At 38.5% G+C, this 27,922-nt stretch overlaps 1 protein-coding gene across 11 annotated transcripts in view; it reads right to left on the bottom strand.

Annotated features, from left to right (window-relative positions):
- The window catches only part of AHI1 (Abelson helper integration site 1), a 225,809-nt gene that overhangs the window by 12,914 nt on the left and 184,973 nt on the right, over positions 1–27,922 (bottom strand). For 4 of the 11 annotated variants that reach the window (XM_023729901.1, XM_023729897.1, XM_023729908.1 and 1 more), the window contains 4 exons: positions 24,852–25,014; positions 21,135–21,235; positions 3,134–3,192; positions 356–1,848 (listed from right to left, as the gene is read on the bottom strand). In XM_023729901.1, coding sequence (XP_023585669.1) covers positions 1,641–1,848; positions 3,134–3,192; positions 21,135–21,235; positions 24,852–25,014 — 531 coding nt within the window. In that variant the 3' untranslated portion in view covers positions 356–1,640. Of the gene's footprint in view, positions 1–355; positions 1,849–3,133; positions 3,193–21,074; positions 21,236–24,851; positions 25,015–27,922 lie in introns of those variants that run through there. The other 7 variants (XM_023729913.1, XM_023729912.1, XM_023729916.1 and 4 more) reach the window with 6 other exon arrangements.

Genomic DNA, 27,922 nt, shown 5'->3' with positions numbered 1-27,922 from the left:
ACGGATGGTTATCATTTCAGAAATGGGTGGGGGAGGGGAGAGAAGTGATAGGAAAAAGGCTGAAAAGTGGATGAGCAGAGTAAGAACTAAGAAAAAAGCTGCAAGTAAAAGGGTATTCTAGGGAAAAAAGGTGGACTGTAAACTACCTTCTCATGAAGACAAGAAATGAAGGAATCTGGATAGGATTATTATAAAGATGGAAAAAATAGTGGCAAAGTGATAGTATACTTGGAATTGACTCTATGGCTGCACTATATTAACAGGAGATTTCATTCATTCATTCAATTCACATATGAGTGTTTATGAATAAAGAACTTTAATGTAATTAACCATATGAATTAACCTTTCTCTGCCCAAGGCTGTTAATGAAATAAAGAATCCATGTAAAAAAAAAGTAATAAACAACAAAGCTTGAGATAGAATATATTAGTAACTACCCACTGCTGTCGACTTGATTCTGACTCATAGCGACCCTGTAGGTCAGAGTAGAGCTGCCCCATAGGGTTTTCAAAGAGCGGCTGGTGGATTTGAACTGCTGACCTTCTGGCTAGCAGCTGAGCTCTTAACCAGTGCACCACTAGGGTTCATATTATTAACTAGGGAACACTAATACTACTTATTAAGGATTCTAACATATTTATAGGAACTTCATTACATATCTGACTTGGGCAGCAGATAATGAAGAATAACACAGAGGAATGAGGTACAAAGAGGTAAAATTTTAAGACTTTTAAGGAAATGTCTTCATTAAATTAACCTATAGAAATGTCTTCTTGTTATCTTAAAAAGACAGTGTAGCTTGACATAAATGTGTAAAAACTGTATGCAAAGAAGTGAAGAGCAAGACAAGAAATTCAAGCAGAAAGTAGTAAGAGGCGGTCCTATGTGCCTGTGTGGCTCCTTTATATATTTTGGTCAACCAACTAATAAGCAAATGTTGCAAACTGAAAGGGCTGCAAAGAAACTAAAAAAAAAAGCTCCTGACAATTTACTTGGCTACCACTGACTCATTTAGGTAAGTGAAAGAAGTCAAGTCGTGGGTGACTTCTTTTTACACACAGGACAATAGTGTTTCCACATTCAACTCGCCTACAGTTTTCAACTCATGAGAAATTTATCTTAATTCATCCTTGCTTCTAAAAATTACAAGTATAGGGAAAGCCCAAAGGCTTTAAATGAGCTCAAACATTTAGACATATCTGAACTTCTCATGAAAATGTCTTTATTTAAATTCAGACAATTTTTAAGAGCTGTATGTTCAAAAGGAGAAGCTGAGCTACCCTACAGCCTTGAGATGCTGGGATGGTAGTGAGGCTTTGGTGAGCTCTAATCTGGAGAGTGTGGCTCGGGTCTCTGTCATCTGAAAACAGGTTCCCAAGGTAGTCAGAGTGAGGCGTGCATAGAAGACATTCTTACATTCACATATTATATGAAGGTTTAAAAAATTTAACAAAACAAGTTCAAAGACACCGAGAACACTGATCCGACACTGTATTAAATATGTCCTTTTTTTTATTGTTCAGAAAGTTTATCCTCATTGTTCCAATCTATTCTTTTTTCCTATGTGTAATTTGTCATTGTGTATAAGTTCTACAAGGCCAGTGATTGTATTACCTATTATTATGCAAAATGTAAACTGTTCAGAGCTTGGAATGGAAAACATACTTGACAGATAAAACAAAAACAAAAAGCTGAAAGACCTGATATGTGTGTTTGCACCATATGACAGGCAGAGGGAAAGAACAGCAAATTAGGAGACTGGGGACTTGCGTTCTGGTACTGGGTCTGCCACTTACTACCTGAGGTGACTTGAGAAAAGTCACAGCCTTTCTGATCTTGTTTCTCCATCTGTAAAACAGAAGTCAGATACTGGTCTGCACTTTTCCCAGAGATACTGTGAGAATCAAGTGTGATAATGGAGTGACTGGGTTCTGAAGCTACACAAGGCTATAAGTAGTTATATAATTATCGATGGATCTTATCTCTCAGGAGAAGATCTTTAAACTTAAAACAAAAATGGTACCTTACCAAGGAGCCTGTCAACAATGAACATGGTTAAAAAACCAGTAGTCTGGGAATCAGGAGACATAGGTCTTGGTGACATAAACAGGCCCTGTGAAATATGCATAAGGCCTTTCTCCTCAGTTTTCTCAACTACAAAACACAGGGGTTACAGAGAGAATTTCTAAGGTATCGTTTAGTTCATGATTCTGTGACTTTTAAATTCCATTTAAAAACTGTTTGCTTTTCATCTGAAGAATGAAATACTGGCTTGTGAAATACTGCATGGCTTTATTTGACAATTCTTGTAAATAAGACTGTCATCTGAATCAGAATTTTTGAGCTGGAAGAGACATATTATTCTTCAAAATGTCAAAGCTTACAACAAGCTTAACACGAACAAATACTTTCCTGAAGCAAATGCAGCAGGGATTTATCTGTGCGCACACGTGTGCAAGTGTGCCCTCGTGTGTGTACGTGGAGGGATATGACAGGAGTGGGGAGGCCCAGAATCTAAGGAGTTCAAGGCCGTTAGACTCATGTTATAGTTTGCTAGTGATGTAATGTGAATATGAAGTTTGAGTTAAGAGGGACTTTAAAAAATAAACACCTCAAAATACATTACTCAAATACATTAGGCATTTACAAAAAAACATACAATGATAACGGTCTGGGTATTAGCTTTTTTTGTTTAATGTCTCAAAAGAGGCATTTCATAATTTTATTTTTACCATATCATCCACTTCTTTTCAGTTAATGTCATTTCAAAAAAAAGTTACTCAAACAAAAATAAATGACAAAATAAAACTCCTCTAAAGTTTAGTATGATACTATTTTATTTAACATTATTTCTTATAACTTTGTAATACATATGCTCAATGTCCCACCATTAAAATATTCTCCTTTGTTTAGAGTAGCTAACCTCTTTTAAAAAGCAATTACCTGAAATTGAATGTATAGTGTGATATAGTATTATATATCTACTCTGTCTTGTAGGGTCACTTTGAGTCGGAATCAACTCAACAGCAACAGATGTATTTTTTTTTTAAATCAAAAAAGGAAAATGGAGAAACTCCTTAAAAACCCCCAACTATTTATCACTGCAAATTATTTAGGAGGAAAAGTTGCTTACTGTGTCACAGATTCTGAGCCCAGTCTGAAGTCCTGGGACTTGTCCTTCATGACTGACTGCTGTGAAAAAAGAAAAACAAGCAGTAAGTAAAAAATGAGAGAAGATAACACAGTCAGTACTCACATGCTGAAAACCCACCAACTTCCTGAATGAGGAGAGAATATGTCTGTTCTGAACAAGAATGTCTATCAGCATAAAGTATTCCCACATATGAGCTTTACAACCAAGGGAATAGTTCTCCAGATACTGTATTTTTCATGCAAACAACATGCATCTTCTACATTTGTTTGCCAACTGAGCTCTCCCCCATCCCCCAAGGTATTCTGGTAAGAACATTATGCTAATTTTGTTTTTACAGCAACAGAAAAATTGACTTAGTGGCACTTATGAAAATACCTGGAGGGTGAGGGGAGAGCGCAGTTGGCAAACAAACGTAGGTGTGCGAAATACAAAATATGGTAGTTTGAGCAGTCTTTATAAATAAAGTCAATTTTCAAGTGAGTGGCAAAAAAAGGCAGTTGTGAATCAGGTTAAATTAATGTAGAAATACTATGTGGTATATTACTTAAGCTCTAAATTTATCTTTCTACACTGCATCTTTCCTTCATAATCTCTTCAGTATACTCTGTATTTTCATAGTGGTGACATAGTGGTTACAAGCTCAGCTGCTAACCAAAAGGTCGGCAGTTCGAATCCACCAGGTGCTCCTTGGGAACCCTATGGGGCAGTTCTACTGTGTCCTATAGGGTTGCTATTAGTTGGAATCGACTTGACGGCAATGGGTTTGGCTTTTTTGGTACTCACTGAACTATATGCAAAATTTTGCATAATCTTCTATAAAATTTGTTCAGTATATCTGTTTTATTAATGGCAACTTTGAGAAAAAGAAATTCAAAAGCAATTCTAGTGATGCCCGATTATACTGAGTGTTAGATGCTTCCTCTACAGTTTGAAACATTAACTCCAAATCAACGTGTAACACAGGCAAGTGGTATCTGACATGCGACACAGTATTTTATACATCAACCCCATGTTGCCATAAAGCAGACTACAAATATTTGTTAAAGAAAATTGCATGTTATAGAAAAGATTCATTTAAAATTCACATGGGAAAGATAAACTGTTAAAGTTTTGAATTATACATATATGAAACATACCATATTTGCCTAATTGTTAAAAAACTTCTAAACCAGAAAACAAAACAAAAACAAAATAAAAGGAGTACAACCTTCTCTTTCATCTTAACCTGTTTGGGTAACTACTGCTTTCCCAGTGTTACTGCTACTGAAGCTTGTTTTGCCTTTTAGATTTCCTCCTTCACAAAGGACATCATGCCTGGGAAAGTATAGGGTCATCAAAAAAGAGGAAGACCCTCAACGAGATGGAGTGACAGTGGCTGCAACAATGGGCTCAAACATAACAACGACTGTGAGGATGGTGCAGGATGGGGCAGTGTTTCGTTCTGTTGTATACAGGGTTGCTATGAGCTGGAACCAACTTGATGGCACCTAACAACAATCAGATTTCTGAAAATCATTCTTCAGCAAGATTTGGCACTGAGTATCTTTAAACAAACATTACTTTTCTTCTCATAAAGATTTCAAGAGGGTATCATGCTTTTCTGGATCAAAATTATGTGATATTACTGCTAACTGTACAGCTTTAAATCAAGCATATAATAATAAAACCAAAGATTGAAGAACAACAAGACTTATGGTAAAGGGTGAGTGTTACAGCAAGAAAGCCAATTCATAGAACAACAAAAGAACCAATGACGTCTTGAGTTATCTCCACCAGTGAAGATGATCTGACTCAGCTGAAATGTATTTGGGGAAAAAAGTACAGAACATGGAAAATTTCAAATTCTGGGATGAATTCAGACTGCAGACCAGTCTACATGCCCTCATCCAATAGAGCAACAAGCAAAGAAAACCATCAAAACCTAAATTTGGAAAGCATCAATCATAACAGAATTTCTTCAGTTTCTTTCCAAGCTTATGAGACAAGTTCCAAACACAGCAATCAAAAATTAAAGGTCAGATGCTTTATTCTTTACATGGTCTAAGTATTATTACTCCAATCTCTTTGCCCATAGCAAGACCAGAATCTTACCAGACACATTATACATAAAACTCTGTAAAACTACAAAATTTTTAAAAATAACTCATTGTGACAGCTCTATCAGAAAAAATCTCATCAATCTGAACTGATTCCAGAGGTTGAGGGGAGAGAAGTCAGACTGAGAAAAGTCACTACTGTTAAACCAATGTTACTTTTAATTATTTTCCGTGGCCCAAAAAATGAGAACAAAATGTAGCCAAACATAGGTCTTACCAAACCTGCTTTAATGCACCAATATAAATGATTTGGAATAGAGCTCTGTTCATGTGAAAAGGGTGCTGTGATGTTCTCAGACAGTTTGTCTTAAATAGGTTCAATACTGTCCTGCCATCTTTCCTACCACAGTATTGCATTACTGTAGTAACTGCGATACCCATCTCCTTTTTCATGATACGAAGGTAGCCTAGTCTATGCTCAAATACTTATGAATCTCAAATTAACAGGGGATCCACATTACAAAGTTGTAATACTTGTTTGTCATAGGTCATTTATTTAATCAAGACCAGCACTTCACTTCTAAACACCTTTACTCACTCATTACTTGGTCTCAGCAGCAGCATGTCATATAGGTAGTTGCTCGTGGAGGCAGGAGGAGGGGGAAGAAGGAGGTGTCTCTGTGAGCTGCTTTGGTTTATTTCATCTTTAAACAATAAAGCCCTAAGGCTGTTATTCAATCAGCCCATATACACTGCCCATCAACAAAGCCAAGACCCATGACTGCCCTTCTTTCCACATAACACCTCTCCGACAGCTGTTCTGTGACTTTGTTTCGTCTTCGTGGATACCCTTGATTTGGGAGAAGAGATGAAGAGAGGAAGGTGAGCAAAGCAAAGAAGATGAATGGAAGGACCAGAATCTAGAGACCCCTGCTTCCCCAACTTCCACCACTTCTTAGTGATGCTTTTAAATTTTAGATTCAACAAAATTTAAACATGAAAGGATTGATTAATAGAATGGTTTTAAATGCCTCCAGAGATACGTATTTACTGAGAAGAAAACAACTCACCCAAATATTTCCATAAACTTTAGAATAAATGTACAATTAGGTAAATGTTCAATGTTTGTTGTAGCTAGCACATCAGCTTTATATACGGCACATTTATGACAGAGTAGAGTTCTCAGTCTGCTCCTCCTGATATATCTTTTCCATACAATTAATACCTAATGTTTGCTTATAACCACTTAGGAATTTTTAAAAAAGATGTTTTTTTCTTGAAAATGGACAGGCGGCTCAGAATAAAAGCACACACTGCCATAGCACCATTCTCTCATTGTACAGGTGAGGAAATGGTGGCCCAGAGTCACCACGGCTACAGAAGTTAACAGTCTGAAGGTTATGTTTGTGCTTTTCAAACTGATTTAACAGCAAAACTATTCTTCAATACAATTTTTCATGAAAGCTTCATGTATAAACATTGAAAAGTAGAATTACTCTGGGTGAAGCTAGGCTTTCCTACCCTGGCACCCCCTACCTCCCCACCCCAACCTCCAACTGCAGATTCCTCTGAGGGACAGAGCTCTAGGACAGCTACAAACCACTGGACTAGACAAGCTTTTTCCTATTTCCAGGAATATAATTTTATGCTTTAAAATACTTAAGTAAGTTTGAAGTTGGTTCTTTGATTTCAGAATATATTACCAATTATGTCTCTGATTTATCTGATGTTAAATCCTCCGATTATAATGCTTTTCTTTAAGAAAAAAAATACTCGGTAAATTAAGATGCAATTTCTAGAAGCATATTATAGCCAAAAAAAAAAAAAAAAAAAAAGACCATCTTGACTGATGATTTGTAGGTTTGGGATATTAATTATGCCAATTAAAGGCAATAATAACAAATCATTATGGCAAACTAAGAGCAAGGCACTGTGTTAGATGCTGTGGGGATACAAAGCTGACTGAGCAGGAGCCCCCTGTCCTCTAAGAGTGTATAACCTAATAGGGAAGGGCATGCATGCAACCAACACTGCAGAGTGAGATACATGTTATGATAATAAGCGCAAAAAAGAAATGCGTGGAAATAAAGGTGAAGAAGTGTTGGATTGTAACTGGGAGGCTTTTGAGAAAGATTCACAGAGGAGGGAGCATTTAGCTGGACCTAGAGGGATGAATCGACATTCTGATAATCGGTGCTTGTTGCTGTTAGATACCATCGAGTCGGTTCCAAATCATAGTGACCCCATGTACAAAAGAACAAAACACTGCCTGGTCCTGCACCATCCTGATAATTGGTGATGCATAAAAATGATCCAGTTTGAGAAAACAGAGTAAGCAAAGGTCTGAGGCATGTGTCTGCAGAGTAGCATACTCAGGGAGGTGTCCTGGAAGATAAGGAAAAGTAGGTCAGAACTTCTGTCCAATCATAGAGGCGTGGGAGTTCGATAAAAACTTATGATATTTGGACTTTACAGATGAGGAGCTAGCCAAGATTTCATAGCTGATGAGTCACATGACTTGGTTTTACGTTAGGAAGGTATCTCCAGAAGGCAGGTAAAAGGTGCATCAGAGACTGGTAGTGGGGAGAATGGAAATCACTACCGGCAAGAAAGCAAGGGGCTGTGGCTACTCCACAGCAACATCTTTCCCAAGCTCTTTTCTCTCAGTTCACTCTTAAAAAACTGGCGTTCCTTATGGCTCTGTCTTCTGTTCTTTGTTTCATTCTTTATACTTGTCTATTCACGTGGATTCAACCAGTACATTGACGCTACCTTGCCGCTGAGTTGAGTTGATTCTGACTCACAACGACCATACAGGACAGAGAAGAACTGCCCTGTAGGGTTTCCAAGACAGCCGCACCTTTGTCTCACAGAACGGCTGGTGGATTTGAACACCGACCTGTTAGTTAGCAGCCGAGTGCTTAACCCACTGTGCACCAGGTTCCGTTCAGGTTTATGCTAATGATCTTCAAATTAATACTCTGAATCCAGATCTTGAGTTGTCATCAAAATGACTTGGCAATCATTCGTTTTCAGCAAAGCTAGTTTAAACACAACAGTTTTTCTGAAAATACACTTGGATCCATAAAATTTCACCAAAACTACCTTGCAAATCTGAGTTTTCAGCAAATTTCTCCTAAGCCCCATAGATGCGTGTGAGACATCTGCAAGTGGCTGCTGCACAAGTACCACAAACTTCACATGCCCCAAACTGAAGTTCTTTCCATATTCTCATACCCTGAGATGTTCCAATCAGAAACCTAGATTTCCCTTTTTCCTTTACATAGATTGTCACCAAATCCTAGCTCCTCACTATTTCTGACCTAGATTACTGCAAGAGCCCTACTCATCTTATTTCCTCCAGTACTGCTTTTTCCAGTCTTTTCTCTCCAGAGCTTCTAGAATGAGCTTTTGAAACAATCAGCTTGGTCATGTCATCTCACTGCTTTAAATCCTTTGATGGCATCTTACTACCTACAGGGTAAAATCCAGCTCCTTAACATTCATACAAGGACCTTCTCAGTTCCTGTGCAGGTTCAGCTTCTTCTGCTTTCAACCTTGCACCCTCACCTCCAGCCAAGATGACATATTAAACCAGAGTCCAGAATGGTATCTATGTGGAAATTTCTAGTAGGCAGCTGGAAATACACGTGTGTAAATTCAGACCTACATGCGAAAGCTGGATGATGAATAAGGAAGACCAAAGACGAACTGACGCCTCTGAATTGTGGTGTTGGTGAAGAATACTGAATATACCATGGACCGCCAAAAGAACAAACAAATTTGTTTTAGAAGTACAACCAGAAAGCTCCTTAGAAGGATGGCGAAACTATGTCTCACATATTTTGGACATGTTATCAGGAGGGATCAGTTCCTGCAGAAGGACATCATGCTTGGTAAAATAGAGGGTCAGCAAAAAAGAGGAAGATCCTCAAGGAGACTGACTGACACAGTGGCTGCAACGATGGGCTCAAGCATAACAATGATTGGGAGGATGGCAAAGGACCCAGAAGCATTTCCTTCTGCTGTACATAGGGTGGCTATGAGTCGAAACTGACCCGATGGCACCTAACAACAAATTCAGACCAGCCAGTGTTGCGGATGTTGAATTTGTTCGTTACATCTGAAATACTAAAGTAATATTTGAAGCAATGAGATAATCCAGAAACAGTATGTTAGAGAAAAAGAATTAAAGAAAGGTGACATACATCTTGGTGAAAGCTGTATTACAGAGTCAGGCAAAGAGAAATGGGAGAGAAGAAGAAAGCTAAGTGCAATGTTACAAAAGTTAAGGAAAGAGAAGCAGCAGGGGCCAACAGTATTAATGACCCAGAAAGTTGGGATGTGGAGTACTTCTTCACATGGTCTGCCAACTCTGCTGGCCCCTCCCTCCTGTGGGAAGCATTCCTTGCTCCTTCCCACTGTGATCATGTTCCTCAGATGGGTAACAGTGCTGGCCACTTTCTGGCTTTTGCACATGCTATTCCTACTGCCTCAAGTGTACCTTCCTGCTCGCCTGACTGCCCCTAAAAACTAACCCTTTCACTTCTCACCACATAGCCTCAGTTTCCCTTCACTGTGTGTGATTATAAGAGGTATAACTGTGAACAACAACAAAGATGAACAAGACCGTGGGCCTCGCTCAGAATGGGAATCACACATCTTACACAGAGACAATCAACGTAACCATGTGATTTTCTTTAGCAATGATTAAATTCTAGAGCAGAAGTGAGGACAATGGACAACTGGTTTATACTCAGTTACTAGGGACTGGTGAGACAAGTATGCCAAGTCATATGCTCCAAGTGTTGTATATATGTCTGGCATCACAGTACTAAATATCGCTGCTTCCATGCATTTAGTTTTTGGTGGTCTAAGTGACTAAGTCTGGGGAAAGTGAAAACTGTTTGTAGATAACCAAGAAGGCAGGAAGCACCATAATGACACCTCCTTTTTTTTGTAATTCCTGCAAAATGAAGAGCCATTTGGGTCATCCAATTCCTCTTTTGGGACTCCATTATTCCCTAGCGGTAGAATATGAGGGAAGGAAACTGGAGAGACTGAAGGAGAACTTGACAGTTCTGTGAAGTCCACTGCAACAGTCTGTGTGTCGGTGAAAACCAGCATGTGCCTCCTCTGCCTCCTGTGCAACACCATCACTGCCGATGCCTCAGACGGCGTGTCAGGTCTGCTTTGGGAGATGAATACCTCAGTACAGCTTCTCCCATTTGTTTGTTTAGGACCTATTCCTTCCTTCTTTCAATAAATATTTAAGGAACTCTTGCTTTGCACTTGACGGTGGGAATCCAATTATAAGCAAGAAACAACCCCTACCTTCAAGGAATGTTTAATCCTTTTATTTCCATCCAGTGAGAAAGAAAAGAAAAAAAGGAAATCATACACACGAGCCATGCTGGGAGAAAAAGTAGGTTACTTTTCCTTTTGACTCATTTTTCTTTGCCCGACCTCTTCCTTCTCCATCTTTATTATGAAAAAGTTAAAGATTTTTATGAAATACATACTTTAATAGTTTCACAAGATTTTTTCAACATAGCTTCTGTGCATCAGCCAAATTATTCTTTTTACCATTATTGGTTGCTACCTTCTCCAATCTTGTTCCTGATATATTTATCAAGTTTTTGGGAAGTGTGTCTCAATTCATATCATAATCATTTATTGAGAGTAACCTATATGTAAAGTACTAAGTTGGGAGCTTTGGGGGGAATATGATGACTGTTGGAAAGTTGATGTCCGTTGGTTTTTTGTAGCTGTGTGTAATGGCTTATAGACTGCCATATAGTCAGGGTGACTGGAAGTTTATATCCAGAGGTCAAGGGGCCTGAAGTAGGTATGTTATTTCTCTAGCAGGGTGGGAAGAGTATTCTCTAGCAAAATTCCGTAACTCTTGGGTTCACAAAGGAGGCTTTCAGAAATATAAAGCAATCAGTAGCTCCTAAAGATTAGCAAGTCTAGGGTACGATCTGGGCATTGGTATTTTTATACAAGTGCCCAAGGTGATTCTGAGACTACCAAAGTTTGAGAATTATTAATCTGGCAAACACCAAACTGGCAACTTATGGGGATAGGACAGCTCAGGACTAATTCTTGACTTGGGTGTCTGAAGCTGACTTTGGTGAGTATAGTTTAGTAGGGAATCAGCATGGATTACTGCAACCTCTACCGTTTCCTCCCATCCCTGGTTTGAATCTCAATTCTTAGAATCCTACAGGGATTTCAAGCACCCTCCCCACAAAACAAATATTAAACAGATACAGTCTCTCTAAGGCTTATAATGTAGCAATGACAAGACAGATGCATAAACACCTTGGCTGTGAGACGCAGTTGAAAAACGCAGTAAGAGACATACAATGTGCTATGATACTATGGAAGAAAGAGCGATTCCTTTCGACCAAGGGGAGGTTCTGGCTTGTCTCTCTGTAGCCCAATCTGAACTGTTGATTCCTGATACCTCATCACCTAAATATGTGTACATATTCATATTAGTTTAAAAAATTAATTTGATCATGTTTTTATATTTGCTCTTTGGTTGTCTTCTTTTATAGATTTATATCCATTATATACTCAAGCACAAACAACACTTTTGTTCTATGATATTTAAAATGTGTAAATTTATCAGTCATACCAGATGAAATAATTATACACGGTATCTGTGGTAATTACAAAAGTTGTGATCGTAAATGCAATCCCTATTGTAAGATTGTTTCTGTGGAAAAATTCTATTTGAAATGTAATGTAGACCTATACCAGTGAGTTTAAGGACAGGGCGATATGTAGCCTTTGTGATCTTGGCCCAGGCATGTTTTTCTACACTGATCTTGGGAAATGATACTGTTTTCTAGTCAGTAACGCTGCAAGGTGGCATAACTTGGGCAAAGAGTATTTCCCTCACTAAGATGATGTCATTCTTCAGAGTTCTAGCAAATGCTCCTTCTCCTCTGGGTTCAGGTACAGCAGTGTAAGAGGCTGCTGGGTACACATGGTTGCTTAAACACACCTACAAGAATGGGGAAGCAGCAATAGGGGTAAAAGAAAGACTCATTAAGCACAAAAAAAGTAGAAGGAGTATGTTGAAACAGATCTTTTATTGTATGCGTGGTTTGTCTGCATCAAAAACCAAAAACCCAAACCCACTGCCATTGAGTCAATTTTGACATATGAGTCAGAATCGACTCCATGGCAGCAGATTTGGTTTTTTTTTTGGTTTTAAAGTAGAAATATGTTAAAATTAGAGACCATTATCATCACATTATTGTGACTGCTAAGTAATAACAATAACAAAAAGAATAGTCTTGCATACAGTTAATTATTAATTATTAGCATATAGTTAATTTCTCAAGCAAAGGAAATGAACAGTAGTCAATCAATATCTAAATTTAATGAAGGGGAATTTTATATATACACATTACCTGGAGCTTCACACAGCTGGATACATCTTCATGTGAAGCTGTTCCTTTTAAGTAGAGTAACTGCGAACTCCAACACCACTAACTCATATACTTGTAGGGAGTGGATTAATGAAAGCAAAATTTCACTAACAGATCTTAAAATACAAAGCATTGTAATTTAAAGACAGGACATGCTCATATCCTAATATATATATATGTGTGTGTGTGTGTGTGTATGTATTATATATATATTTTTCTCCTCCACCCGCAGGAGAAATCCGACAATGTCTAGAGACATTTTTGATTGTCACAACTGGGGTGAGGGTGCTTCTGACACCTAACAGGCAAAGGCCAGAATACTGCTAAACATTCTACAGTACACAGCACATCCCCTCACAACAAAGAATTATCCTGCCCAAAATGCCAATAAATCCCAAGGTTGAGAGACCCTGAAACAGAGTGCTTAACAAAGCAAGAGGACAGCAGAATTAGGGTGTCGGAAAACTCAAAAAAGTCATGCCGATTGTCAAGTCAGAAGTCAGGGTGACTGATAATAATCAGTTCTTCCATTTTCTAATGGGCACTTCATGGCTAGGAATGGTTTGTGGGAAGTTCTCCCAATAGCATCTTTCACATTTGAGATCTGTAACAGATTATTAGAGGGATGTTACTGGTTAACCTTTGAAAACATCATCATGAAGAGCAAACACCAGTTATCCCAGTGGCTTTGGAGCCACTGTCAGAGACAGTAGTGGGCCATAAACATTGGTCTGACTGAGCACAACATCAATCATTTTATGCTCTTATGTATACTCATTATTCAAGGATTAAAATCTATACTTGCCTAAAACAAGTCTATGAGTGTTTTTTTAAAATTCCAAATTGTTCACTGTACATGATTCTAAGAAGTCATTAAGAATGTGCTACAAAAACTTACAAATGATTTATCAGAATTATGAAATCTTTATTGAGAATTTCTACTATTCTCTAAACTGAATTTTAATGGCAGATCTGTGTAAGAAAATGAGATGTGGTAGTGGTTAAGCTCAGAGGCTCAAATCAGCTGAATAAGCAATATGTTGGTAAACAGGAAAACAATTTCACCCATACGTTATTTTGTGTACATTCTGAGTAACAGGAGTTAGGAAGACATCAAGGAAGTGACATATTTGACAAGTCTAGTTTTAGGGTGGGGACTATAGGGGATTCTCTCACAGCCACTTAATTATAGAACCTCCCGCAGTAGTCTATGTCCTGTCCTCAGGCTAGAAGGGCTAAGAAGAGAAGCAGCCCCGTGGGATTTCACCCTAGAGCGAAAGAGGGTCCTGGAAACCTGGACAACAACTGCCCAAAGTAGTCAGAAACCTGCTGCTGTGGGCAAGAGACAAAGCGAGGGCCGAGGTACATGTGCTACACGCGAGGGCCGAGGTACACGTGCTACACGCGAGGGCCGAGGTACACGTGCTACACGCGAGGGCCGAGGTACACGTGCTACACTCGAGGGCCGAGGTACACGTGCTACATGCAATGGCCGAGGGGAAGATGAGCAATCAAACTGGTCACCAGACCTTCAAGAGAGTCAAGACCTTACGGGTTCCCTTCAGGTTAGGAGAGATTCTCTAATATTAATCTCTGGAAGCTTTTAGAGTTCCTTTGTGAAGAATGTTTAGGGACTTTACTGTCAGGAGTAAAATCTGGAGGTGTGAGGTGACTCATATTGGCTTTGCTGTCATATGACTGGGGTCCCACCCAAGTTCTTATTGGGACATGTGATGTCTCTACATTTGAGACTAACACTTTTCAAAGGTAAAAGACACAACATTAATACAAAATTAATATTTTTTCCTCAGAATATTTATGCTATTGAAACAAATTATGGGGAAAGAAGATATACATACAAGTGTTGTCTTCATTCAGATTCTTCATGGGACACAAATGAGCACTTTAGTTTTAACCTACTTGTAAGGTAAGATTTCAAATTAGTTTTATCACTATCTTTGAAATGTGTAAAGTTAGTTTTGATTTAGTTTTCTTCGGATAAAGAAAGAAAATTTCAAATATTTCTGAAATTTTAAAGTAAATCTAGGAATAAATTTTTACTTATTTATATGACAAATCAGGGATAAATCAACGATGTATATATTTTTGATAAACAGAATTACTAAGTAAAAAAAGCTGTGAACTGATATTTTTCTTTAGTAACAGGAAGGAAGCAATAATAATTATGACTGTATTTTCAATGGTCTAGTGTACATTTAACTTTTAGGTATTTGAAAAATCTGTTTTGCCATACCCCAAATCACCAGTCTATTATAAATCTGTTGTTGGATTTAATATAATAATAAAATCACATTACTCCTATGGTTAAGAATAATTCAGATGCACCCCTGGCAAAAGACTACTAAATTGAAAAATGTGATTTCTAAAAATAGTGATCTATAGCACAATTAATCTAGGTTTTAATGAACTGTCTACTTTTGGGATGAAGAGGGTAAATGAAAATTAGATACTTTGCAAACTAAGAGAAACACACGCACATTGAAGGCAACTTATTTACTGCCTACTGAGGGGCTGAGGGGCTGACAAAATTACTGATGTAAAATTTTGTGTGCTTGTGTGCTCAGCTGGAAGAGGAACTACCATGGAGTTATCTGATGCTTTTGGGTGTTCTGTTCTTATTCTGAACTAGATGAGACAACAGCTGTTCCTGATACAAACGGAGCAAGCATTTTGGTTTAGGCTCCAGCCCTTGAGAATTAACTCTACATGCCTGGTAAAAACACTGAAGATAATTAAAAAAACTCTTCTCCTCACAGGAAGAGACATGGATATTTTTATCATTATATTGGAATAACAAAACAAATAACTATTATTCAATTATTCATTTAATGAATTTTTAGAGGACATACGCAAAAAACACAGATGTGATTAGTAATTCCTCCACAGTCACAGAAATAATCTAACATTCTCATGCATAATTACTATACATCTGGCATTTATAGAAAAACATACCGGTTGTGTCAGTGTTGAAACATTTATAGAAGGTACTTTTCTATTTTGGGTTCCAATTTGTAGAAATAAAAAAAAGGAAAACAGCATTTTCAGGGGGAAAAAAAAAAAAACTAAAAAAAACCTGGGCCTAATTTTAAGAATTAAAAAAAAGAAAAAACCTGAGCATTTTAATACCATGAAACTGTTAAAAAATAGAACTGTCTGTGGTAATAAAATATCCAGTATATATTGGCGAAAGGTGAAAGAAAAAAGAAAACATGAAGTTATGATTCCAGTCTCATAAAAACAAGGAACAGACATGTATGAGTCGGAATGGACTCGACAGCAACTAACAACATGCTTATATATGCAGAGAACATTTTTAGAAGGATATGCAAGAAGCAGCTAGAGTAAAGATGAGTGTTAGCAGGGCGGGGGACTTTTATTTTTCATTTTACACTATTCTTTACTGGTTGAATTTTTTAAACTATGAGCATATATTATTTTTATCATAGAATAACTAAAAATAATTGAAAATACAAAAAGAAAAAGATTTTAACAATAACTTTTTTTTCCCCAAATAAATGAATGATATAGGTTAATATTTAGGCTATCAAAAATAAAGCTCTTAAAAAAAAAAAAAAAAAAAAAGTCCAAAATCCAAACAAAAAAATAAACCAAGGTTCCAAAGTTGTTAGCACTACTGTTTTCAAAGCTTCTGAATTACTTTCCTCACTGACAGTACCAACAGTCTTTCTTTTATTAGATGCAAATTTACAGCATAATTAGAAAAACGTTCTGGAATGACCATGGAGGAAAACATTCTCCTACTCCCACTCCCCTGTGGTTTAGGGAGTTATTGATTTGGTTGGGGTTCTATCATGGGGAATAACTAACTCAAGCCTTCCCCCCTCCTCTTACACTGGAAGAACCAGCAACAAATGCTGCCATCACCCACCAACACTGCAATGACAAGATGAAATGTTGGAAGGTACCTGGCACACACAGCAACAGAGCAGGTGTGTTCCACTTGGAAGAACTTATAAGATTCAGCAGCTGCCAAGCTGTTAAGAGGTATAATTTTACTTCTTATTCTATGGATTGAATAGAAATAATTAAAAGAAAGAAAACTACTGAAGTTTCTCTCCTTTTTTTCGTTATTAAAAAAAAAAGTAGAGAGAATATAATTCTAAAAACTTCCATAAGAAGCGTACAATGAAACAAACATAAAACAAGGATGTAAAAAACCGATGTGACTCAAAACTCAGCTAACTATGTAAGCAACAGCTGTCTGTGTCTTTCACTGGTGGTGGAGGAAAAAGGCCACTCACTGGCCTGAGAAAACGGAGGCCGGGGACCCCATCTTAGCCATGCTTCTACTTAGCAGTGTCATTCTAAACGCGTGTCTTATAATTTTTCTGGATCTTGTTTCCTCATCTGTAAAATGAAGCTAATCAGAATCACCCGCGATGATCTCCCAGGTCCCGTCCATGTCATCAGTTCTATCGTCCCATGAACTCAGATCTCCCACAGTTCTAGTCCCTTAGCAGAGACTAGCTTTCATGTTCTTTTCTTTTTTTAACAAGAACACATCTTACGTATGATAATAAAAATAAGACTACACATGAAATTATGCATCTGGTAGAATCTGTGGTATGTTTATAAAGCAGGATCTCGATAACAATCAAACCATATATATTTGATAAAGGAACTACACTTAAGACATGTAACTGTGTCAGGTGCTAAGGAAGCTCAGTTACACATTTCTCAAGGGGCTGGCTGTTAACTTCACGACTCAGAGTGTACCCAAGGTATTTTGACAATATTAACATTTCTCAGGGACTACTTTTTACATAAGCATAGATCTTTCCTTATACCTTTTTCCCCCACAGGGAAGTAAAACACTGTCTAACTATATACATGATGCATTCCTAAGAGGAACAAAAAGTATGTAGGGTTCTGTTCTAACACATGGATTCAGATAAAGCAGATCAAATCATGATCTTCAACAAAATAAATCCATGCATCTTAAACTTTAACGTCTAATTCAAGTTCCATCTCTTCCACGAGAACTTTTTATTCCCTTGCCCAAATGGATTCGTATCCTTTGCAACTCCCTTGCTTTACCTACTTTATTTTTAAAAGTGTTTTGCTTTCTTTGCATGTCTGTTAAGTTCCTTGAGATCTACCAGAACTAGGGTTTGGGCAGCAGTGGGACTGATCAGAAGCAGATTTCAAGGGTCAAGCTGGATATCTGAAGAGTTGGTCTGCTGGGATATAAAGATATGTTTGAAACAAAGAGATCAGTCTGTGAGGGAAAAGCTACACAAGATAAAAAGAAGAAAACATCACCCTACAGTCCAAACTAAGACTATGCTGCAGTAAGCAAGTGGAGCAGTGGCACAGGCCATGAGAACTGGGTAGTCTTGGGAAGCAAGTAAGAGGTCCCCACCCATAGAAACACAGGTGGATCAGGAAGAGGAAGGAGCAAAGCCAGTTCCACAGGGAGTCGGTAAGATTCGGACAGAGTTCTTTATGTCGCCTGTGAATGAGGCAGAATTATCCCCAGGGTTTTGGAGAGGAACACACTTAGAGGTGGGGGTTAGGTAACCTCAACTCCGAAGGTTAGCATGATGCCCAGTCAGGGATACCAGTAGGTCACTACATGTACTTGTATTTCCACAGCATCTTCCATAGTTCTTGACATGGACTAAAAATACTGTTAGTTGCACAGTGACTCCCTGTACCAATGTTATTAATGCTTCCCCTGCATTAAATGTCTTTAGGTTGTACATTTAGATTAGTATCTTCCTGAATTCTTAAATCTGAATTCCAAACAACGGGTAGTATTACATGTGCAACGTCTGTCCATAGTCAAGTTCCTCGCCAATCCTTTTGACTATATCCCTTGCAGTCCCCATACTATCTTAGTCAAACGTCACTGTATATCCTTGTTGTATCTGAAACTTGTCGTTTTACCGGGAAACCATTTTTCTTTCAGTTACTTTTAACATAGGCTGTTCATTCTCATATGCTTAACTGTGAACCATGGGGCCAGGAGTTAACACTGGCCTCCTCTTTGTCCCTTGCTGCTGTTTTGAGGCTATTATACTTCCATGAGCACTCCTCCTTGGGTGTCTTGACACCTGGCTATAACAAATACCCTCTACTTCTCTTTGCAGCTGTTACCTTTGGACTTTGTGGTCACTCTACTACAATGGTTCTCAATGTTGGTTCCAAGCTGAAATGACCTGGGAAGCTTTTGAAATCTACTCATGCCTAGGTCCCATTCTAAGCCAATTAAACCAATTTGTAGGGGGTGGGGACAGGCATCAGTATTTATTTACTCTGTCATTCTTCAGGTGATTTTCAATGTAAAGCTAAAGTTGAGAAGTTCTGCACTAACACAGGAATTAAGAACTTCTTTTGTTTCAGTGGAGCCCTGGTGGCACAGTAGTTAAGAGCTCCACTACTAACCAAAACATTGGCAGTTCAAATTTAGCTCCCTGGAAACCTTCTGGGGCAGTTCTACTCTGTCCTATAGGGTCGCTATGCGCTGGAATCGACTCGACGTCTATGGTTTTTTGTTTCAGTTTCCTCTTCATCCCAACTCCTGCAATTTTAATGCCCAAGAGCACAACCTGTCCAACAAGATAGGTTCTAGTTCCTCAATCATAACATGTCCTCGCTGGCGACTGGGAGGATGATGCAGGGCTGGGCAACATTTTGTTCTGTTGTACATAGGTTCAGCATGAGTTAGTGTGGAATCAGTGGCCGCAAACAACAACAATTTCACTTCAGCTCTTATGTACATGCTCTGAATTTATCAAAGCCTGGAGCAGCTTAACACCTGAATATTAAGCAAACAAAGGAGTTTCTGGCTTTAAACTCTATAATTCCGGCTTACTAATTCCTTTATCTTTGAATTATGGTATTGAATATATATTGACTATACCATGGACTGATAGAAGAATGAACCAGTCAGTCTTGGAAGAAACAGATAGAGTGCACCCTGGCAGCATGGATGGTGAGATTTTGTCTCACGTACTTCGGACATGTTATCAGAAGGGACCAGTCCCGGAAGAAGGACATCATGCTTGGTAGAGTACAGGGTCAGCGAAAAAGAAGACCCTCGATGAGACAGACTGACACAGTGGCTGCAACACTGGGCTCAAACAAAACAACGACTGTAAGGATGGCACAGGACCAGGCAGTGTTTCATTCTGTTGCACATAGGGTCACTGTGAGTGGGAAATGCCTCGATGGCACCTAATAAACAATAAAAAACTCCTTTACTATGACACCATGCTTCCACCAGGTAGCTTACTGAAATCTAGTGAGAACGTTGCTTTCTAAGTCTGCCAACTCTCTCCTGATTTCATGGTTTTTCCAATCTGGCTGAGATTCCATGGTATTCCACTCCAATGACTCTCTTACTCAAGTTATTCCATACTTTTTCACAACTTACTCAAGTTATTCCATACTTTTTCATCCTAGAAGCCTCAGTTCAAGCATTACTGCCTCTGGGAACTTTTCCTCGATTCCCCCCACAACCCTAGGGTAGATTTAGAAGGTTTCTCCCTGTATGTTCTGAATGCATCATGCACATATTTTTATTACAGTTCCTACCACATTCTATTGAAATTCCCTGCTTACAGGTGCCTCACTAACTAGTAACCTTGTAAGCGCCTCAAGGTTAAGTGCCTTGCCTACTCACTCCTGTTTCAGTGAGGATTAACACAGTGCTTGGCATGGAAGCAGCTCAATAAACACATAGTGAATGACTGAACGACACGCGACAGGTTCAACTCTCAAAACTTTGTCACGATACAGTATTTGTAAAACAAAAAAAAAAATTGATGTCAGTTTATGGAGTAAAGAGGAAGCCAGGCTATTTAATCTAAGGCAAGAGCTAACATCACACATTAAAGCAAGTTTAATAAGCAATATATATGATGGTACAGTGCTTAATTTTTTTTTTTTTACCAAAGTACTACTAACAGCAGAAGAATACTGACTGATATCCTCAAGGGATCTGATGGCACAGACCAAAAAACACAATACTTCTTTGGTTGATTATCCATCCATATTTAATGTTTAACTTAAAAATATTTAAAATTACTAGCAAGTAAAAGGAATGCTCCAGGAAGACAGAACATTTTACTCTGTGGATTCCAGGGACCTTAGGCCTAATGTGTAGCCCCCAGGTGGGCTGATGACAGTGTCAGCATCACTGTTATAGAAACAAGAGCAGAATGGAGACAGCATCACACTTAAAGTCACAAATTACACTTTGGGTCCTTGTCCTATCACTTCGGCTGTGATTTGGGGGTGTGCTTTCATCTCTCTGAGCCTCCTCTTTCCTCGCCTGGAAAACAGCTATAACAACATTTGCTTTATATACGTCATAAAGTTGGTGCCAGGATCAAATGAAAAAAATAATTTAAGCAATGAAAAATTATAAGCATGAAAAATAAAGTCATATTTTATCCAGAGAGAGTGAGAAATCAAAGTACATATGTAACTCATATTCTTGAAAACACTTACCTTTTGAGAAGCTGAAGAAGGTTTTTCCATTTTAGTTTTTTCCTTGGGGCTTAAAGGAGGGGAACGCTCCTTTACCTCTGGAGGCAGTTCTTGATATAGTGCTGGAATTAAAAAATGAGTTCACAGAATCAAATGGATGCGCACTGTTCCATGGAGAAAAGAAACCAACAATTGAGGGGGGTGGGTTATGAAATTGATACTCAATTCCTTGATATAACAATAATCTACTAGAACTATTGTTATGGCAATGTGTAGTCATAAACATTAGTTATCAAAAGAACATAACTTATGACTGCAAAGTACTGTTCAGCAGACTATCCTCTGTCAGGGTTTCAGAAATGTAGAAGGCATCATTTTCACTTACTATGTGGTCATGCAAATGCTTATTTTATTTCAATATACATTTACCAGGTACACGCTATATGCAAAGTTAACTGGTAGGTACTGCTGGGGGAGGTATGAAGATGATCAAGAGACAGTTTTTGCTCTCAAGGAGCTTACAGTCTGGTCAGAGACAAATATCTTCACAAATAACTGTAAGATAAAATAGAATGTGACATAATTTTAAAGAGTGATAATAACAAAGATAAATTCTGATGTGGGGATGACAAATCCTTAATGAAAGAGTGGTAAAGGTATCAAACTCTGAAGAACAGGTAGGATTCTGCCAGGTCAATGTGTAAAGAAAGGATAATTTGGGACCAAAACTCAACCCACTGCCATCAAGTCGATTCTGACTCACAGTGACCCTATAGGACAGAGTAGAACTGCCTCCTAGGGCTTCCAAGGCTGCAAATCCTTATGGAAGCAGACTAACACATCTTTCTCCCGCAGAGCAGCTGGTGGGTTCAAACCGCCCACCTTTTGGTTAGCAGCCAAGTGCTTCATCACTCCACCACCAGGGCTCCTGATAATTCTGGAGGATGGAATGAATTGAATAAGCATGGAGCTAGGACTATACAGGGTATTTTCTTCAGGTGGTGAGAAATCCGGTGTTGAATCTGAAGAGATATGTTGAGCTTCTTAAAGGGCTAAAAAAAGAAAATCTATTTTGGCTAAATTACTTGGGCAACTCTGAATTGAGAGAAACTGCTAAAATATAGTTGATCAAAATTCTAAAACTGAGGTTTTGAAATATACTAATTAGCTTTGTGTATGGGTTAATTTTATCATTGGGTTTCTTTATCTCTTACTGAAAAGGGTGTCTGATATGATTAAGGAAGCTGATCAAGTTTTTCTTTCTAGGAGCTTAGGAGCTTAAGATAAAAAGGGATAAGTCCTTCTATAACAATGAGGTAGCAACTCATTCTACCGTGTTGCTCTATTAGACAACATGGCTCTCAGCTGAACAGTTCATAGAAATTCTGTTCATATATACTCCCTTAGATTGTTTGCTTTGCGCATCTGACTTCACATCAAGATAAAAGACGATTTCTCCTACTAATTTTTAGAATGGAATGTGCTTCTGACAGTCATCTTTCTCTAACGTTAAAACCGGGCAGGTGAGTTTTTGTTAAACACAGGTAGAGAGTAGGATAAAAAGGAAAAAGAAAATAACCCTCAATGAAGTGTGAGAATTCAGTCATTATATTCTCGGGTTTTCTACTTGTTATGCCCCTTGCAAGGCTTTCACCAAACAGTAAGTGCTGCCAAAAGAAACCATCAGTTATTCTGGGATACAATAAGGGACCATGGCAGTCAAAGGATGGTCACTTTTTGAGACATGGAATTAATTTCTGCATGCAGCCACCAAGCATTACCGCAGTGTGTTTCAGAAGTGTCACTCTGATTATTACGGAGAGAAAACAAATTTTATTGCATTTTAACCTACTGTAGATTAAATATCTAGAGCATCTCAATGTGCAAACCAAAGATGTTATTTCTGCAAACTCGATTCTAAAATTAAACCACTTCATACCATCCTGCCCAGGAATACACAATCATTTTATATTGTCAAGTGAAAAATATTTTAAAAGTTTACACTTGTACCTGAAAGGAACAGTGGATTGTAACAGCTAGTTTAAGTTACAGATATACTCCAGGGTGGCTACAATTGCACAGGCAGCTCTTGATTTAAAGACAGAACTGCCCCTGCTGAACCGAAGCTGTCGATCCAGTGAAGAGCCATCACTGGGAGGGGAAGGGAAGGAGCTTGGATATTTAAAGACAATCTGGGGGTTCTGAAGTTTGAAGGGCTCAGTTTATGGGAGACGACTTAGATGTTGTCTTACACCTACCTGGGAATTAAACTGTCCTAAAATTTCTTCTTCCCACATTGCCTTAGTCTTCTCCATTATGCATCCTCTTTTAAACATAAAAATATGACTCTGATAGAGTTAAAGAGCAATCAGTCATTCACTATTCGCAGAAAAAGGACTAAAGCAGTGGTATAGAGGAAATTAAGAATTCTGTTATGGGAGTGAGAAGTGGGTCTTTTTAAGGCGCTCAGTACTTTCGAGGGGAGCAGTTTGCTGGAAGAAGCAGGTGAGTTCAAGAAGGCGCTGCCATGAGGCCTACAGCAGCCTGAGAGTCTTGGGGGGGAGGGGGGACATGGGGAAACACCAGGAAGCAGAAAGGGTAGTGGGCCGGTACCAAAGACAAATAACTTGTTTAGGCCTAGCCTAGCACCCAGTATTTATGGAAGAAATTACTTCTCCTTTCCTTCATTCCTTTTGTTCTCAAAATTCAAAATTCAGGTTAGGGATCAACACTACTTTCGTTCAGCCATATTTTAGGTTAAGTGGGGTTTCATGGCCTACCCTGAAAACCAGTTTTATTCATAACAATTACTTCTTTGCAGAAACAAAAGACTTACAAAGTATTCAAAACAGAGTGTTCTCAATGTCAAGACTGCCTATGATACACTTTAAATCAGAACCATAAGATGTATTTCTAGAAGTAAGGTTACAGATGATATGGCTCAACTTCCTCATTTTATAGGAGGAAACTGAGGCATAGCAGTATTACTTGTTGAGCTGGGACTAGAGTTCGGTTTTCCCGACCCTGGAGTATTGTGCTTTCCTACCACTATCAAGTTAACTGCTGAAAGGATGCATTCTTCTGAAGCACTACTTACTGCTCCCCTTTCATGATAGTCTTTCAATTTATTTTCAGACCCTCTCTAACAGCAGTTCTGTTTTCACCTCTCAAGGCCTAGTAGTGACTCTATAGCTTTCAGAAACTCGTATTTAGAATTTCTTCTTCTTTTTTTTTTTTTTTTGCCTTTGATAAATGAGGGCTTAACGCTCACTTACTTGGGAATGAAACAATTTACCGTAGTTTGTGTTAGCAGGTAACTGGCTAGGACTGAAGTATACAAATTAAAAGAGTGGGAGTCGGGGAACCAGAGGTTCTAAGATGCCTGTTAACTGAGGAGTCACTGTGGCAAGGGAAGAGCTGACAACAGTGTGTGTGAAGCAGGCAGCAGGGCAAGGGGGCTGAAGAAGAAAGTTGGTAGCTAGACAGGGGCAGGTTCCCTGGGATGAGAAGAGAAGTCAGTGAAGCAAATATCCCAATCTCAGAATGTGACACCTTTCTACTATACCAGTGCCCCCTCCCCATCCTTATTTATTTATTTATCATGCACATGAAAAGCAATACCCATTGGTAGACATATGCAAAGTTATAAAGACAGTAAATTAAAGGGCAGAAAATGATAAAATCTTGGACTATCAGTTATACCATATTAGTAATCCAGGAAGGGAGCATAAAACTTACTTTCACTAGCCACATGATTAGCTGGAAAATAACCTTCCTGTCCCTTTCCTATGCTGCCATACCACCAGTCTTCATTATCTTTGAAAAACACTCGGATAATGTCTCCGCGATGGATGGTTAGTTCATCTGATCGATTTGCTGTGTAGTCATAAAGAGCCACTACCTACAAGAGAGATAAGACCACCACAGCTTTATCACAACTGTACCACAGAGAAAACCCCCAACATTCACTTCCTCTTGCAGAAGAGCAGCTGAAACCAAAGCAGTACTTTGGTAACTCTGAGGCTGTCTCAAGGTTTGCTAATGGGATCAGGGGTGGTGGGAACACAGCAGGAGAAGCAAGATAAAAGACTGTGGGACTGAGAAATGGTTAAAAGCATTCAATACACTAAGATTAGCTTCAAAATAGCAGATGTAATTTTTTTTTAAGTAAATTACTTGTGAAGCAAATAAAAAAAAAGCTCATACACCATTCACTTTCTTAGAATTGCTTTATGCTACCTTTAGATCCCATTCTCTGGGCTAAGCAGATGTATCTGAAAAATAATTCTTCAAAATGTTTATAGTTTTACACAAAGGGAAAGCTCAATAGAACAACTTGATCGCACACCTTCCTTGTGATCACTTGGTTTATAGTTAATGTCTTTTTTTGAGGTAAATTTCCCTATAAGCACATATATATTTTGGTATTTTATAACAACAATCTCTATAAATAAACCTTTTGGCTGCCTTTCTAAAATACTCTTATAAGCTTATTTTCACTAGACACACATTTATGAGGAAAAGCCTCTCTATGAGAATCTTCCTTTGTGTTGTTACAGTAATCACTATACTTAATTTTTTTTCTTTTGAAAAACTCAAATCAAAATGATATGGCAGTGGCTACAAAAGCATTTTAAAATCCCTCATAGTATAGCTTTTTTTAATGTTCATAAAAGAAGAGGGCAGCCATCAACCCACTTGGGATCTGATGCATTGTATAAAGTAGGACATGGAAGCATGTACACTGAATAAACTTGTTTATTTTTTTCCTATTATAATGGGGTTTAAAAATTTCTAGGTTATACAACTACATATTACATGTAATAGGAAATTACCATCATAATCCTTCGCATTTCCAGGTTGTTTGGGTACTGATTAGTTCATTTAATAAATATTTATTGAAATCCTAATAAGCCTGGCAGTATGCTAGGGCCTAAATGCCAGAAAACCAATCACCATCAAGTCAATTCTGCCTCATAGTGACCCTACCAAAAAACAAACAAACAAACAAACAAAAAAACACCAAACCCATCGCCGCTGAGTCTATTCCAACTAATAGTGGACAAAGCAGAACTGCCCTACGGTGTTTCCAACGGGCAGCTGATGGATTGGAACTGCCGACCCTTTGGTTAGCAGCCAGAGCTCTTAACCACTGCGCCATACAGGAGGAGCTAAATATACAATGAATGGTAAACAGGCTACTTTCTAGAAGGGGTACCTAACTTAGGCTTTGTAGGAAAACTAAATGATAACCAGGAATTAGCCAGTGAAGAGAGGGAAAGTGTGTCTCAGCCAGATTGCACAACATCTGTGAGAATACAGGGGCGAAAACCCCAAGAGTTCAGTATTTTAAGAGCCTGGTATTAGACGTGAGAACCTAGTTAGAAGGGTGGGAGGAGATGAGGCTAAAGGAGTAAGTAAAGGCCAGATCATGCACCTGGAGTTGAAGCTGTTCAGTCTCAATAACATGGACAACAGGAAGAGGCAGAAGGGTTTCAAGCAGGGAATTCCATTAGAGTTCACAAAACTCTTTCTGGTACCTTTAAGTTCATTTAACAATATTTATTACCACATACTATGTACCAGGCAATCTTAATTGGGTAAGTTTTGAACTAACTGCTGTCACAATACAGTATAAGGGCAGTACTGATAATCTAATTCAAGTAGTACATATGCAATGCCTACTGAACTGCTCTGCGTAGTACCTAATTTACAACATGCTATCCAAAATGTTGTTTAAGGTTTACAAATCTTTTATGACTTTTAGTATGTAATGCCAAAGTCACTTATTTAAAAGTGGAACTTTTTACTTTTTCCCTTGAAGTTCTTCCTTCTCTCAACCGTCTCTCCTTTACTCTCCTACGTGGCACTACCAGAGAATAGGAAAGCTAATTAAAATGTACTGAGTGCCTGCCATGTTCCAGGTACCATGCTGTTGTTGTTGTTAGGCGCCATTGAGTTGGTTCTGGCTCAGAGCAACCCTGTATAGAAGAGAACGAAACACTGCCTAGTCCTGTGCCATTCTCACGATCATTGTTATGTTTGAGCCCATTGTTGCAGCCACTGTGTCAATCCATCTCATTGAGGGTATTCCTCTCTTTCACAGACCTTCTACTTTACCAAGCGTGATGTGTTTCTCCAGGGACTGGTCCCTCCTGATGACATATCCAAAGTACCTGAGATGAAGTCTTGCCATCCTCGCTTTTAAAGAGTGTTCTGGCTATACTTCCTCCAAGACAGATTTGTTTGTTGTTCTGACAGTCCACGGTCTATTCAATACTCCTCACCAACACCATAATTCAAACGAATCAAACGCATACTAGTGGCTTACATGTGTTACTTCACTGTATCCTTACGATAATCCTGTGAGGGCATATATTCTTATTTTCATTTTATAAATGTGGAAATTGATGTTCAGAGATATTTAATAACTTGCCTGAAGTCAAGTAAACTAGTAAGTGGTAGAATCTGGACTTAAACCCAGTTCCCCTCCGCCCTAAATTAAATATATTTATAGACCATCTTTGCCTAGAATCAGATACGGGGAAGAAGTAGCAGAGAGGAAAGAAAGAAGGACAGAAGATTCTAATCATTCACAAAAGATAAAACACATTTTTGGGGAGTAGTACTTAAGCACTCAGCTGTGCTGAGAAGACCAACTATGTGGGTCACCTGCAGGCCCACTGTGCACCTCACGACACCCAAAGCCCCAGACCCAAGAAACTGTGTGTTAGTTTGCTTCTGGTACACTAAATACTGCAACTTTAATGAGTCTTACGCAAGTATGAGGTCAGTGTATGCTTATGTAT

Source organism: Trichechus manatus, unplaced genomic scaffold (genome assembly GCF_000243295.1).
Source record: "Trichechus manatus latirostris isolate Lorelei unplaced genomic scaffold, TriManLat1.0 scaffold00002, whole genome shotgun sequence".
In the NCBI taxonomy this organism is placed as follows: domain Eukaryota; kingdom Metazoa; phylum Chordata; class Mammalia; order Sirenia; family Trichechidae; genus Trichechus; species Trichechus manatus.
Note: the sequence above shows the minus strand (reverse complement) of the source record. Positions and strands in the feature narration are given on the sequence as shown.